Here is a 15909-nt window from a genome sequence, read left to right on the forward strand (position 1 = left end):
CCCACCAGAATAGTAAGGAGAGTTCACTAAGACACTTTATAACAGCAGCTGAACTTGGGTTACATAAATTCGGTTTTGGAATATGCTTCAAAGATAAATTATTCTAGGCCATTTCCCATTTTAAGATCTTAAAACAACACTGTCAAAGGCTTTCCCCGTTCCTCCCCCACCCCCCTCGCATTTATACTACCACCACTATGAGCTCACGCTATAGAGCCATACGTCCAAGAATCTCAAAGCGCTTCAGAAAGGAGGGCACCATTTTAAACAGTGGTGTACTTGAGCTGGAATCCTACTTAGAAAAGAATATTTTTTTTCTTTGTCTTATGTTTACAAAAGGACAAGCGTCAAACTAAACCAATCCTATCTTGACCTCAGTCCCACCTCTGACTGCCTGTAATTTTCACACATGCAATCCTACAACTGATTCAGGAGCTCTGTTTCATTACAACGCTCACAGATGAGTTTTCTCTATGGAAAGGTGAGCATTGGCTGTGGTGAATTATTTTCAGGTAGAAGCACTGGTCAAATTTTAGGTCTGCCATAATCTTGAGAATCACTTGATTGAAGAGTCGCTACCATAACTACTGTAATTTGATAATGCACTTGATCCCGTATTGGTTTAAGAAGTGTAATAGGCTATATATGAGATTCTCTAAATTCTCTCAGAGCTGAGACTACATAGCTACAATGAAAAAATTCTAGTTTTGCCTTAAGCGGAACCTTTTACAACATTATTTTAACTTACTATTTTGATTTAGAGCACTAATTTTATAAAGATTTTTCAGTTTGCAATTCTTACTGAATAGGTGAGCGGAAAACATGAAAATATATGTACAAGTGTTAGTATACTACCAGAATGCTGTACTTCCTCTTAAAAATGTCCTTAATAAAGCATTAGGCATGTCAAACAAACTTTTGTAAACAAAAGATAAATTACTCACGTTCTGCTCTGATTACAGCCAGATACATATTCTCATAAAATAAACATTCTCTTGTCATTTTCCATGGCCCACATCTCCATATATATGAGGTAAACCACTTAAAATCATCAATAATATATAAACCTCAGTACTCAACAAGAACCTCGAGAAAAATGTAACTAAGATGTCAATATCAAGAAGTGACACTTTGTTCCACTGCAAAGTGAAACCGATTTATTTGTGCTAAATGAATGGAAAGAATGTATTCAGAATACATTTCTTTATACATTGTACCGGCTTAGGCTGCTAAATAAGCATTCGTTAGTGCCACATTGTGCTACTTTCTTGTACTCTGTTTCTACCAAGCAATACAACATGTTGGCTGTTATGCCAATATATTCCTATATGCTCATCTTGTATCTTATTTTCTAACAGACTTTTGAACATTTAGAATACCTGTTCAAACTTTGCTTCAGGGGAATCACAATTAATATATTTTAACAAGAAAAAAAAAATATTATCAGCTGTTCTCTACAATCACATTGCCTTCTGCAGCAAAAAAAAAAATCAAAGAGCACACTGTAATCAGCTATCAGTAACCTGCAGGCAGGACCACACTTACCGAAGTTAATTGTGACAGAACACACAGTATGGGCAGCTTACAGGTTAACGTAAATGTCAAGTGAAATCATCAAATCTTAAGGTCCACGAATCGTACATTCCACAGACTCCAACAAGCCAGTTCCCTCACTGTAAAATTCCAACTGTACCATACGTTTGAGGTGCTTTTAAACAGTATGGATGTGTGCTGAATTAAGCTTATTTACTACATAATACAATTGAGTATGTGTCTTGGGCACTGATTAGGGTGTCTGACTCACTTTTGCACTAAAAGCTGTTATTTCAAATGACTGAAATGTAGTGCTGATTTTCCATAAGCTTGGTAAACACTGTAATAGTTCAGAATTTATCATATAACCCATCATGCCTTTAATTTTCTGCAAATTGTCATGAAAAAATATAAAAAGGTATCCCTTTAATTTTACAAACCTAAAAGCCAGGAAAACGAAGCTTTGGAGCCAAGCAAAACGACATAATGCCGTATTACCAAACAGAGTAGCAAATGTTCCAGCCAGAGAATGGACATACATGTAGTTCAAGTAAACACTGATGGAAAACTTATGTTAAGTTAGTGTTGTAGACCCACAACACTGGCTGCATTTTATACAAACGTTTACAACACAATTAACAGTGAAGCCTATATAACCTCAGTGCAAATAAGTCAAATCCAAATATGCCAAGTAAGCCTTTGGCTTTTAGTAAACTGCTCCATGTTATGAGTCCACTTCTGACATACAGACTGCTGAGCACATGCACTAAGGCTGAGAGGAGGGATGCACTGAATGTTGAAAAGTGGCTGACTGCGATGCTGCGGATTGGACCGTAGGTTGCACAGGTGGTGGAGGTGGTGGCGGAGGTGGCTGCACTGGGGTCTGCGTGTTTGGAGAAGGAGGAGGAGTGGGACGTTTAAATTTGTCGGGGCTGTTACTTCTTCGTGGTGAAGGCCTCTGCAGAACAAATATTGAAATTATGTTTAACACATTCCTGAACAACTTTAGGTGCAAGTCCTCTAATCAATGTACTGAGCTTGGCAAAGGAAAAACCAAAAACCAAAAAACACAAACCATAAAAAATCTGAACAATTATGTTTAAAGAATCCATTTCAAAACATCGCAACAATCACAACACAACTTCTACGTAAAATAAACATTACTCTGAAATGAAGCAGCAAAGGAAAGGGGAAGTACTTCTGAGATCAAACAGAACACACGTTCCTTCCTGTCAGCTTGCAGGAAGTGAACACAAGACATACGTCTTGAAGATACGTTTACCTATGATGACCAGCAACCTAAAAAGAAATGAGAGATGCCGCAGAGGCAGCACTTCCCAGTTGTGTCTGCCCAGCCAGTAGGTGCTTACGAATTTTTACACTGCTGGAGTCCAACTACATGGTACCTGAGTGTGGGTGGGAATGTTTTGAATGCCAGAGAGTCTGCCCGGAACCTCTAGCTTTCTGAAAGGCTCTTAGCCTGCACAGTGGAGCAAGACCAAAGCATAACACAAGTTGTTCTCTGGAGAACAAAAAAGGTTACATCCCTTTGAGCTGCAGGAGAGAAGCAGTTGGTAAGAGAGCTCCCCTCAACAGAAACCACAGATTTGCAACAACCTGCATGATTAAACACAAAGATTTAAAACCCACTTTATCTTTACAAACCAGTAGGGGGGGAGAGGGGCAGGAATCTTCTTTAATGTTAGCAATGTAAAAATATAAATTACACCGCACAATACTAATTTCTGCACTTTTGAAGCCAAAATCCTCATTACTTACCAATCCAGTTAGCATAAATCAAGAACCTCATAGCATGACAAACCACCCACCCACAATTAATAATCAACCAAAGGTGATCAATTCTGCGGAAAAGCATGATTACAGTGCTACACCAAATGTACTACAGGTAAAGTCAATTTATTCTGTAAAGGAGATCAAAAATGAAGAGTCAAGAATCAAACTGCAGTTTAGTCAAATAATGTATATCGTATCTATTTTTCTGCACAACTATGTACAATTGATTAATGCTCTATGCAAAAAGCCAAGGGAATCTTGACAACCAACTGATGTCTCTGAAACACTTAAAATCATTTATTGCATTTGCATACATCTAATAATATGAAGGGACCTGGTTTCAGCATCAAGACAAAGCCAAGAGCTACTTATCAACACCTTTCTCAAAACAATTAGTATTTTGTCCTGAAGATGATCTTTTTCATAGTGATTCAGTGTGATACCAAATAATTCACAGTTTCAGAAAGAGTAGTATTTCACAGAGACTGAACAGAACAAGTTCCTTGAAAAACTTATAAAATTAGGTTCCAGGTTTTCCAAAAACATGAAGATCCTCCTGTGACTAACTCATGTGACGCACAGCAGTAGGCTGAACCCAGACCAGGACTCTACCTTCCTGCTGAGCTCCAGCTTCCCTCCTGTTCTACTCACTATTGTAGCACTCCCACTCGCTTTACTCAATGAAATTAACAATTACCTTTGCACGCTCACCTAAATGATTTTAGAAGTAGCCGTATTTTAGCATTCTACTAAAAACTCTATTGAAACATGTTTTTACATCTGAGAATGACAAGTATATGCAACAACCTTGCAGGATATTTATATACTACCATACCTGTTGAGAAAAATCAAAATGGTCTTCATACAACAACTATAAGGTATTTTGCCAAATGGTTAATATTTAGGATGTTTGCTCATTAAACTCCACAAATATTTAGAAGAAACACAATGAAGTAGAAGCGCATCATATATCAGAGGTAAAAAGGAAATAAATCCACTTGAAAGATATGAGAAATTGTCCTAACAAATGTTTATATTAACTTTCTTCTTTGCCAATGAGAATAGAAAATAAGAGTTAACTGCCTGTTACAGTGACATGGTGGTAGCATTGTGTGTCATCCTGAAGAAAACCTGAGCTTGGAGCAACCTCAGATGACTCATCCGTCAGATGGTGGAGACTAGGAGAAAAATGAAAGCAATGTTTTTACTTCCCAGGACAGGCTTAGTAGCTTAGAACATCACTTCTCACACCCTGCCTCCTGATCCATAAGATGATACCTATTACTGTCCTTAAGATGATAATACATCCTATTCTTTTGCAGAAAATAAGGTTCTCCAAAAAGAATCAGTTTCTGAGGGGTGAAGAGGAAAATCAGGGTTGAAGAAAGCAGCAATAGATATCTTGGAGTAAGGAGACAAAAACAAACATTTACAAAAATGTTTTGTAAAAAAGCTTAAGGACAAGCAATTATAACTTTTAAAAGCCAAACTGACATTGGTAACAAGTATTTACTATTTTAAATACTTACTGTAATACCATGGGATGGTCCCATATGTTGCACATGAAGGCCTGGGGAGTTGTAGTAAGACATTCCAGCTCTAGTCAGTGAAGTTGGTGGTGTGAAACCAACTGTATGACTTGCATATGACAGACCTAAAAATTGTTAAAAGAAGGTAACATCAACATTCTTGTTTATATTATAAACTAAAGAGTGAGGTTTTTCAAACTTTTTTAGTTCTGAATCAATGATAGGTTAAGAAATGGTAACTGCTGCCAGATTAGACACCTAAAAATAGTTATTGTACTGAGAAGCGTGATGTAAAATTAATTTCTGTTCTCGTAGTAAACTACCATGGGTTTCAAAATATACATTATACAGTGTTAAACATAACTTTTCACTTAACATAAGTGGTGTAAGGCCCTCCTGGCAGCTTGGTTTTAGTCTGCGATTGTTTCCATCCAGCCTTCCATTTCTCCTCAGAGGGAATGGCCCACTGAACAAAATACAGTCTGAAGAAGCAGACAGGTTGTGCCTGGAGAAGCCATCTAGCACTGGGTCCCTACGAGGGACAAAGAAACTGGATGTAGGTGGCTTCTCCAAGGCATACCAGATCCACACTCAGCCTTCCTCCTGTTTGCTTCAGCATTTATAGGCAGCAACCCAAAGACCTTTGGGGCTGTGAAGTTAAAACCTTCTGGGATTAGTTGCTAGCAGGACTAGGCTAGCAAATAACATTTAAAATTACAACTTGTTTTATCCACATTAAGGAAAGCCTAATATTAAAAAATGAAAATATCTAATTCTTCCATCTAAATATTTCCTTTCTGTAAGATCTAATTTATAAAAACACAGAGTACCTGTAGAGCTAACCAAGGTAAGCAGAAACAGCAACTACTAAGTGCTGAAAGTTCAGACCTTGAAGTGTTCTGAACATTTTGAGTATTTCTCAAAACAGGTCATTTTCCAAAATCTTTAGCTCTTTTTTGCTTTCTGACAAAAAATATCACTAAGGTAGAAGACTTTTCTCAGCTGTTTAGTATTAGACATTACCAACTGCTTTGGAGAATTAGGACCAGAAAAATTTCTAAAGGTCTATTAAACTTTTGTAACACCACAGTGGATTTAACAGTTTTCACACTTCTTCAACTCTAAATCAATGCAAAACAGTGCCACTGCAGCTACAGTACGCACCAAGACCCAGCTTTGTCCTTAACTGCACGTATCTGTGTTCGTGCCTACAACTGATGAGACACGATCTTTGGGGGAAAAGAAAAAAAAACAAGCCTCAAATCATTAATAAAGTCATGTAAGAAAACCTACTTCACTTCCTTCCTTCCATTCTAAGTTTGATTCTGCTACATCCCCAATGTATGTCTGGTGCAAATTACAAGTGCCTCCAATGGAATCACTATCACTTTAGAGTAGTCAAATAATGCAAATGAACAAAATTAGCCTGCTTTTTGACTATACAATCTAATTGCCTGTACAGCACATGTTTTGTACCGAAGTGCTTCTGTAAGTACAAGGACAGAAACAAGTCAATGTTTGGGCAGGTGAATACGTGTTGCAAGTCAGCACAAGAGCCCAGAATAATAAAAGGCAAAAAATACACTTTAAGTCACCTTCGCAAGATTACAATTTTGGACTGCTTTGGGATAAACCAGCTCCCAAAGTTTTACAAATGCAAGTCTACGTGGCAGTCAAAGAAGCAATAACAGAGTACTGCACATACATCCAAGGTAGCTCATCTCTATCTAGCCTAGCTGCAGAAGCAAAGCATAGAACAGTTTATCTATCTACACTGAAGACTAACTGGTAATTACAGTAACCAACCTCAAGCAGCCTAGGAGTAGCAATACTTCCACACTCTTCAAAGTTCCATGCGCTGTGCTAGAAATCTCAACAGAATCTCAGATTGAAAGAGTATTCAAAAGCAGCATCTCAAGCCACGTAAGCACAAAAGGCTTGGATTCAGGAGCCAGAATACGACTCATTAAACCTGACCGGCTATCCATATGAAATTACAGCATTTCTAATTGGTTTCAAGTTATGTTCCTATAAATTCAGACTCAATTTCTTAAACAAAATATGCCAAGTCATACAAATAATTTATGCAAAACATAACTGTTGTATTATTCTGTGCTTATACTTTTGACAGTGTCTTACTGTATTACTTTAGACAAAGTGCTCAAAAAATATTTGTATTCACCCATTACTGCATTCATATATACCAAACAGCCGTACAAAATTCTCTATTGATCTCATTAGTTCTCTAACAAACTGCTGCTTCCATTTTTCTGAAGTCTGAAACTTCCCAACTATGGATATTAATTTATCAGATGTGAAGGAGAGCAATGTAGCTGCCTGCGCAGAAGTGCTAGCCTGGAACATTTACTGTACCAACATCACCAAAACTGCAAACTCTGTTAGAAACGGTCATTTCAGCTGTGTTATTTTTAGTTCTGTTTCAGACAGTGTTCCAGCATCTCCTGTCTGTAGGATGTAATTGCCACTAGAACGCAGCACTCCTGTATCAACTACTGATGGGAAGTAAAGTCCACAGGGAATAAGGATGCTTCAGTCCCAGTGTAGGAACAAACCAACAGAGAACCCCTGCAATGACATGTCAGCATCTAAACTGGGTGCATTTCTAGGTAATCTGGGATGCAAGTCTGTAAATTACCAGATAATTTTCCCTACACATACTTTTAATAATAAACACTGTGCGGACTGCAGATACAATGTGCAGTTGAATATTGTAGTATTATGAAGGCTGCACACATATAACCACAAATGTCCACAGCAGTTACTCCTGACCAGCTGTTAGCATGACTGTGTTTCTGTATACCCAGCTACAGAAAAAGGATAAGAAAACATGGATCATTTTCTCGGTGACATAAATTGCAAGGCACAAAGTCAAGTGATTTGGCTCATTTCAGAACCCAAAAGCCTCTTGAAAACCTCTTATCATAATGTTCATCTCTAACACTGTAATATGGCTTAAGGCCATACCTAGTTGTCACACATGCTTACTTCTTTTGCAACATCTGGATGAAAACTATTGAGTCCTTCTGAAAAACTAAAGTCAATCCTGAAAATTAAAGAGTTTAAACACATTTTACATGTTCTAGCAGACCTGTGTAATAATATGTCTCAATCCTATTTTGCAGAATGTGTCAATATAGAGCACAGCTCATTTGCCCTTACTGTAGGACTCCGTCCGACAGGTTCTAAAGGTGAACTTGGGAAAGCAGGGCATGCAGTATTCACTTCATTATGTACAAGTGAGTTTGTCATCGCCATATAACATCCACGGCCAACAACTTTTAAGGAATGTCCAAGCATGATTTTAAGGAATTTTGACTCTCATTCAATAAATGTGTTAGTAGAACAAATGCATTTCCTTTTGAGTTAAAAAATATATTCAGTAACTAAAACCTCAGAAAATGTTAGGTTGCCTTTGCTATATAAAGTACTAGCGAAAGGAATTCTTAATTTTATAGTTATTGTTTTACAACAGAAAATAGCAGAAATACAAAAGCCATTTCTTTACTAAACAGAAATGGAAATTGGCTCTTTTCCAACAAGTTCAAGATTAGACTTCTCTAAGAAGTTTTGATTCAGAGCACGACAGCAGTCTCATTACTTGTTTATCACCAAACTCTAGAAATCTGTTTCTATGCATCCTGTTTCACAACTTCAGTGGAGGGGAAAGAAGAAAAAAAAAAAAAAAAAAAAAAAAAGAAGAGACAGTAAGAGAGAAAGAGAGCGCAAAAAAGAAGTAAAAGTTCAAGTCATAGCTTCTTAACTGGCTTTTAATATCTGTTCACAGTGTAATACAGAACCATCCAAAAACATGCTGAACTAGAAGACATCTAAGACATAACTATTCTTACATTTATGATGCAGTTGTTTTCTCCACAGTATTTTTGAAAAGGCTACTGACCTAAACATATTAATAGGGCACATTACTATGTGATGCATACAATAATTTTAGAAACTGGGTTAAATATTTACCAGGTGATATAGGTCTGCTAGAACTTGGTGAGGGTGTATAAGGGATAGGACTGGACACAGTGCGAGGTCTTAATCCTTGTGCAGACATCTCATTAAAATATCTAACAAAAAAAGGTAAAGAATAATTAGATCAAGCCTTTTAACATGTGCCGTGTTTTAAATGTTTCACTGTGTTTTTTTCAATTCCCGTAAGAATCACACCAGATTCATGAAGGACCTTTAGGAAGTCATGACAGGAACTCTCATCGTTGCTGAAGGCTCAGATACTGGCTTAACTTTCAATGAAAATAGCTGGACTTATCTTAGTTACTTGCAGTTAAAGCCATACGTGTTGCACATATGATTAGAAAGGTACATATTAAGGCCAAAGGTATCAATCATGTCATTCAGTCTGACCTATACTACATTCTTGCACTTTACACATCATTTCTACATTGAACTCAATAGCTGGTCTGGCTGGAGTGTATCTCCCAGAAAGGCATTCAGCGCTAACCTGAAATCATGAAAAGGGGGGGGGGGGGGGAGGGAATAAATCATTAAAGTATTGATAATTTGTTCCACCAGTTGGTCAGCCTCACAGCTAAAAACACGCCCTGTTTCCTGCTTAAATCGCTCTGGTCTCAACATTTAGCCATTTGCTCATCATGTTTTTTGGCACTGGAACAGAGAGACATTTTGAACCTAGGACTTTCTCCCACTAAAGATACTTCTAGGTTGCGTTGCAAGACACCTGCCAAACTTCACTGTGATAAACTCAACAGATCGGAACCTCAGACAAGGCATTTTTCCCCGTCTGTAATCATTTTAGTGGTATTTATTTGTACTATGCTCACTGAATACAGTGATGCTTCTTCACAGCCATCAAGTGCTATATAAAAGGAGCTCCTACTTGCCACTTACTGTTTATACCTCAAAAGTAGTTTTATGTATTTTTTCCACAGGACTAGGCTGGCAGCTTTCAGGTTGACTTGCTTATGCACTTCCCACCCAGATTTTTCAGTCAATGTCTAGATTAGAAGTTTCCCTTCTCACCTTCAACTTCACCTATGGCTGTAAATGGGTACAACTGGGTTTGTATTAATACATTTAGCTGTGTCTCTTTACTGGGCACAGCAAAGCAGCAGGCAAAGTTAGGTACCTGACAGCCCTTTGACTCTTACTTGTTTCCCCTTCTATCACAGTATTGCTCAGAAATTCTTAGTAGCTACATTTATTTCTAGATCATGGAAAAAAAAAAAACCAACATGGAGCAGCATTAATAATATTCCTATTTGACAGAACTCACATAGAAACTAACTTCTAGGTCTGTGAGCCAGTTTATATACCATTTGAAATATGTTTTGATACTGCATCTTACTGATTTTTAACTAGGATATTCAGAGTTACTAAGCCACTACATCTAACACAGGCAGTACACCGTGGTGATCCCAAAGTTGGTTTAAATTTGGGTAGATCCTGTAATAAAAGTAGCTACAATAGAGAGCAACAGAAAATTAACAAACTGGCAAATTAAAGTTTTATTAAATGTAAGTTTTCTAAAGAGCTACCAGTGGCAAGGTTAGCAAAATTGAACTGACTAGGTTACCTCTGGAACACAAGAGTAACTTGTAATGCAGACAGTACATGTATTAGAGCAGGGCAGTGGTCATTGTGATTTAATATTAATGTATTCTACACAACGACAATTTTCTGTAAGTCATCCTATTACCCGGATCAGGTGATGTGGAACAGCAGCACACCGTTAGCATGCTTCCTTCTTTCACATATTTCCCTACTACTCCAGAGAATAAGATGGAGGATTGAGAAGACAAAGCTATTGCTAGTCAGGAGGAAGAAGTTTTGGGAGAGCTGCATATTTTGCATTCAGTAAAGCATCTTCATCTACCCCCATCTACAAAAAAATAAGTATCATCAGCTAACAGAATGCAACTGGGAAAAAAAAAAAAAGGATATCTGATCCATTACCACCATCATTTTTAGGAAGACAATGGAAGCTGACAAAAATTTACATTTTAAAATCATTGCTGCATGTAGTTCCACAATTATTTTATTTACACAGTTCTCCTAAGACTAACCACTCTTAATACCTGCTTCATCCTTCCCTTTACTTTGTATTATTTACACTGCAACTATCTGTTTTGGAGCGATTCTGTTATTCCTTCATAGCACCAAGAAAATCAACATGACAATGAAATTTATTAGAAGTACAGAATAGTTAATCCAATTTTCCTGCATTTTATTGATTACCACTACCTACGACTGGTTAACATAAAAATTAGGATACTCTACATTTTTTATTAATACTGGTAATTCACATAGATTTAGATTTTTACTGTATTTCCATTACAATGTAAATATTGGAAGAAAAGATTAGACTAATAAAAGTAGATTGAAACACCAGAATCCTGTGTTTCTAACAATTTCATTTATATAGAATTCACTACATCTGATTACCAGATGCTACTGGTAATATGTCAGTAGTCTAGTATTTCATTAAAATGAAAACACTACCTTGAACTTTAAGGGTGCTCCTTGAAACAAAATATTTTTATTGTTTCTGGGAAATCATGGCTTATAACATATATACGTATGACCCAAGAAGAAATACCTCAGTATCAGAAGAATACACAGCACAGGGTAACTTTTAAAATTTTTTTAAAGGACCACTATAAATCCAAAATAATGTAAAACAAAATAATGAGCATTTGATAAGAATTAAGAATGTTTTATTCAAAGTGTACTTGAACTCTTTCAAGATATAACACTGTCATATGACTATGACATGAAAAAAACCACTAAAAGGCGTCATATAAAACCATGAAAAACTCAAGACTATCCGTAAGGTCAGTGCAAGCAATGCAGCTTGCAGTAGAGAAAAAAAAATTATCAAGGATGTTACAGTTTGGACATCGAGAACAACCCAACAGTTCTGGAAACGCTTCCTCTCTCTAAGGCTTTACACAGTATCCTTTAGTACTTGGCTGAACACAGTTTATTTTCTGCAAAGGACAAATTAGCCCCAAGTAAGGATGTTGTTCCTACGTCACAGAATTCCTTGCAGTTACCAAGTTGGGGCAAAACAAAGATACGAATTATCATGAAGCTCAAGTCCACAGGTATACTTATTTCAATATACATTATCAAAACCCTAAACAATCTTCAGACACAAATATTTCTTTCTCACTGTTAAAACTAATGCAATTTCTACACAAGTGTGATACAATTCTACTGAAGATATTCCTGGACCATGCTGAAATTTGATACTTATATTAAATCCATATAAAGGTTATTTCTATAAATACTTATTTGATAATATTCCAAAAGAAATATGAGTACTGACTAATAAGCTCAATGCCAACGTATCTGGATGGCTAGAAAATACTAACCTTTCATCATCCATTTCTAAGCTGGATTCACTTTCCGACAGTTGCCTGCAGAGTGCTTCCCTACGTTCCATTTCCCTCTGTAATTTTCTTTGAAGTCTCAAGTTTTCTTCTCTCATATGTCGCTCCTCTTCTAAATATTGTGCCATCTTCTCTGAATCTGAAATTCAGAATTTTGTTAAAATTTGATTAAAATTCAATTTCACAGAGAAGCAAATATGTTATGCCAAATTTTTCTTCAGTACTTCAAGAATGAGGGTGTACAAAATGCTCAGGGTGGATCACTCAAAATTCTCATCTCTAATTCATTAGTTCAAAGCCTAATTCAGAATAGTAGCTACCAAAATAAGTTGACAGCAATTTTGGGAATAAAAGGTAAAAAGCAAAAAAAGGTTTAAGTATTTACTTAAATAAATTTGAAAAGAAAGGAAAAAGTAATGAAGAAAATAAAATCAAAACCATAAAGAAGAAATACAATTAATCCTGCTCCATTAAATAATGCTATTTTACATTTACAAAGATTTTATTGCAACACACAGAAGAAATTATTTTAAAGGTATATTTCCATTTCAAAGGAGGAAAGCACAAAAGTTCCGAAACCCCAAACACTCAAACTCGTATTAAAATGCTACCTTAGATGTACTTTATGGCATTCTTGCAATTACACATTTTGTCATAGAGACTGGCCAGCAAAACAGGTACTGATACCAAAAGCCAACAAGTGGTTTGCTCTACATCAAAGGGCAATTTGAGTTTGTAATTCTAAACAAGTTGAGCAAACATCACTTAAATGGTCTGGTATCACAAGCTATTTAAAGGGATAAAATCAAGCTACAGAAAGCTACGAAGCATTTTGACAGATTATTTAAATGAAATAGAACACATGATGAAGACTTATGACACAATGCATTTTGCAAGGTTTTCCAATATTTGATCAAGTTTACAGTTAATTCCTTGATATTAAAAAAAAATATTATGGTTCATCATGCTTTGTGATCACTTTGTTATGCAGCACCCTTCAATCAAAAGAATATTCCTGTTTTAGAGGACTGTTCCCAAACGATCAACAATATGTGATTTATGTCTCTTCTGTGGAAATACCACTTCTAAATGTAACAGTATCTCTTATTTACAACTGCCGCTATACCAAAACAGTTCCTAGACTAGAAGTAAGTGCTTCAGGAATACAAAATGTAATACTAATACCAGAATTCAGCATACAGATTTTTTTAAATATTTATGAATAATACCGGAGGTTCTCTAACGACCACACATTGCGAACAACAAACTGAAAACTACATTTGAGTTTCACCTTCTGCTTGCAGGCTAGCGCATCCACCATTTCTATCAGTATTGCTATTCAGATTGCAGCTCTGTTTAAAGCATTCACAAAGGGAAAGAGTACTTTTAAACCCAGATCTTATTTTCAATGAGAATTTGACTTTAAATGCTTCTAAATGTTTATTCTAAATCCCAAAAATTCAAAACCAAACCATTTAAAAATAATATAGAATACTTGAAATGAACTTAATTAGGTGAGATTTGTACAAAGAGTACTTTAAATCTAAGGCCTTGCCCTCGTTCTGAAGTTCAGTACATGAAGGCTGCAGCGCAGAACTGGCAAGTACAGAGCAGCAGTCCTTATCTTGTTTTAACTGACACAAATTATTAATACCACACACTTGCGCACAAGGCCCCTACGAAAGAGCACCCTCCCATCATTCTGTCTTCAAGGAAGGCCACTGCCTCTGGCAAACTATTTCTCTAAACAGGGGTTGAAATACTCCAGTTAGCCTGTCAAGACCAGCACGCTACAGGGGAAGAATATTGCCCGTTTCCCACTCACCCAAATTTTTTCTGTCTATATGGTTAGGTATCTACTTACCTATCAATTGAAATATAACGCAACTGACTAGGAACTAGGCAGAACTGATGACATGTGGATAGAAGTTTTAGATGTAGCATGAAGGAATGAAGGATTGGCACTGTGAAGATCACAGGAAGGTGCAAGCAACCTTCCTGCCAGCTAAGGCCATGTCCTCAGAGCCACAGCCTCTGCTCTTGAAAGGCAGGGCAAAAAGCAGGCTTTCCGCTTCTGGGCAAGTGACCGTGACACTTCTCACAACAGAAACACAAGGACTTCGACCCAACTATTTGTTCTGTCCACCTTTAAAGCAATCTTAGATAGGTAAGAACAAAATAAGATTACTTGTTCTGCTATATTGTGAAGTTAAATAGCTGCCTGAAAAATTAGGCTAACACAGCTACAAAAAATTATTTAAAAGGAGTTGTAACCATTAACAAGTGAAATTCTAACATAAACTGAACTTTATTTTGCTAGCTGAGAATTCTTTTGAGTAATTCTTAATTTATAACAAGACTCTTACAAAGTAGGCCATAAATATGTTTTGAAAAATCTGTATGTTGAAATACTTCTATGTCTCAGAAAAAAAGAAAAAAGATAGAAACATTTTTTTCTGGCCCAAAATATTCAAGAAATATTTGTTGATTCGTCCAGTTATCCTTCTAGTGAAACTAGAAAACCCCAAACTGCAGTATAAATACATCCCTAAGCACTAATTCTGCAATTATGAAAATGTTTTAACCCAAACCTGCCCTATTTTTTTTCACTTCTACCTTAAATTCAAACTCATGAAAGTATATATAAAAAAGTTACATTACACAAACTTAAAAAGATTTAAAACAAGTTGTTTACTCACGCTGTAACTGTGCAGCCCTCAGTTGTTTCTTTAACCTCTCCACTTCATTCTTTAAAAATCTGATATGTCTCATCATATTTTCTGGAGAATCTATCTCCATTGATATGTCTCTGGGTGATGGTGGAGCAGATACTGGCTGGTCTAATTTTTCCTGCAAAATTCTGTATGAAAAATAGTTCAAACTTTACCTTCAATTCAAATGACAATGAAAACCCCTTATCTCCCCCAGAAAGCTACTGCCAGGATTCTGACAGGTATATAGGATTTATTTTAACTACTGGTTTTGGTGAGAGAATTTTGGGAGGACTTACAATGCCTTTTTTTTTTTAACTTAAAATAAAAAATAGTAAAATTTGTTGCCCAAGTACAGGTGAATTTTCTAAAATATTCAGACATCGACACCCCCAAATATTTCTGCATACAGTTCAGGAAAAACAAATTCTGGACTACATATAGTTATTTCAGTTTTATACTCAAACGCTACTTATTTCACAAAATCATTTCTAAGCAAATTCATTTAATCTCTTATGAGTTTTTACATTTATGTTCTTAGAAGAAGAACACATATTTCAAGATGAAAAGATGAGTAAAGCATGTCTATGGTGAAACACAAGCTTTTCTGCATTTCATCATTACCAGAAGAGAAAACTTCATAGACATTTTCTGTAGCATAGTCAAATAGTCTCAAACAATAGTCTTTTTGTTTTTTTAAATCTCCAAACAGACAGGTATTCCATACAGTCAAGGTTTCAAATACCACAAATAACTGTAAACTCAGGAGTAATGAATTTCTCTTATAATGAAATAAGCATACGGTAGATATTAAATGTTCTAAATGATGATTTTTGGAGTTAACAGTGAAATACCACGTTACTTTCTCTGGGCCATGAATATAAAGCTGAGCCCAAGCCAGAAGCTTTAAGAACAGTCTATCAGCAGCTAAAAAAATTCAGCAAATTC

The 15909-nt window shown here is 36.2% G+C and overlaps 1 protein-coding gene across 1 annotated transcript in view; it reads right to left on the minus strand.

The window, feature by feature from the left end:
- Positions 1-321: 321 nt before the first annotated feature.
- Positions 322-15909, minus strand: part of CCDC6 (coiled-coil domain containing 6) — a 51642-nt gene continuing 36054 nt past the window's right edge. Inside the window, exons 5-9 of the mRNA XM_074154776.1 lie at positions 14950-15110; positions 12233-12389; positions 8847-8947; positions 4857-4981; positions 322-2491 (exon numbers count right to left, since the gene is read on the minus strand). Coding sequence (XP_074010877.1) covers positions 2300-2491; positions 4857-4981; positions 8847-8947; positions 12233-12389; positions 14950-15110 — 736 coding nt within the window. The 3' untranslated portion in view covers positions 322-2299. The remainder of the gene's footprint in view (positions 2492-4856; positions 4982-8846; positions 8948-12232; positions 12390-14949; positions 15111-15909) is intronic.

The sequence above is a fragment of the Numenius arquata genome, chromosome 10 (assembly GCF_964106895.1).
Source record: "Numenius arquata chromosome 10, bNumArq3.hap1.1, whole genome shotgun sequence".
Taxonomy (NCBI): Eukaryota; Metazoa; Chordata; class Aves; order Charadriiformes; family Scolopacidae; genus Numenius; species Numenius arquata.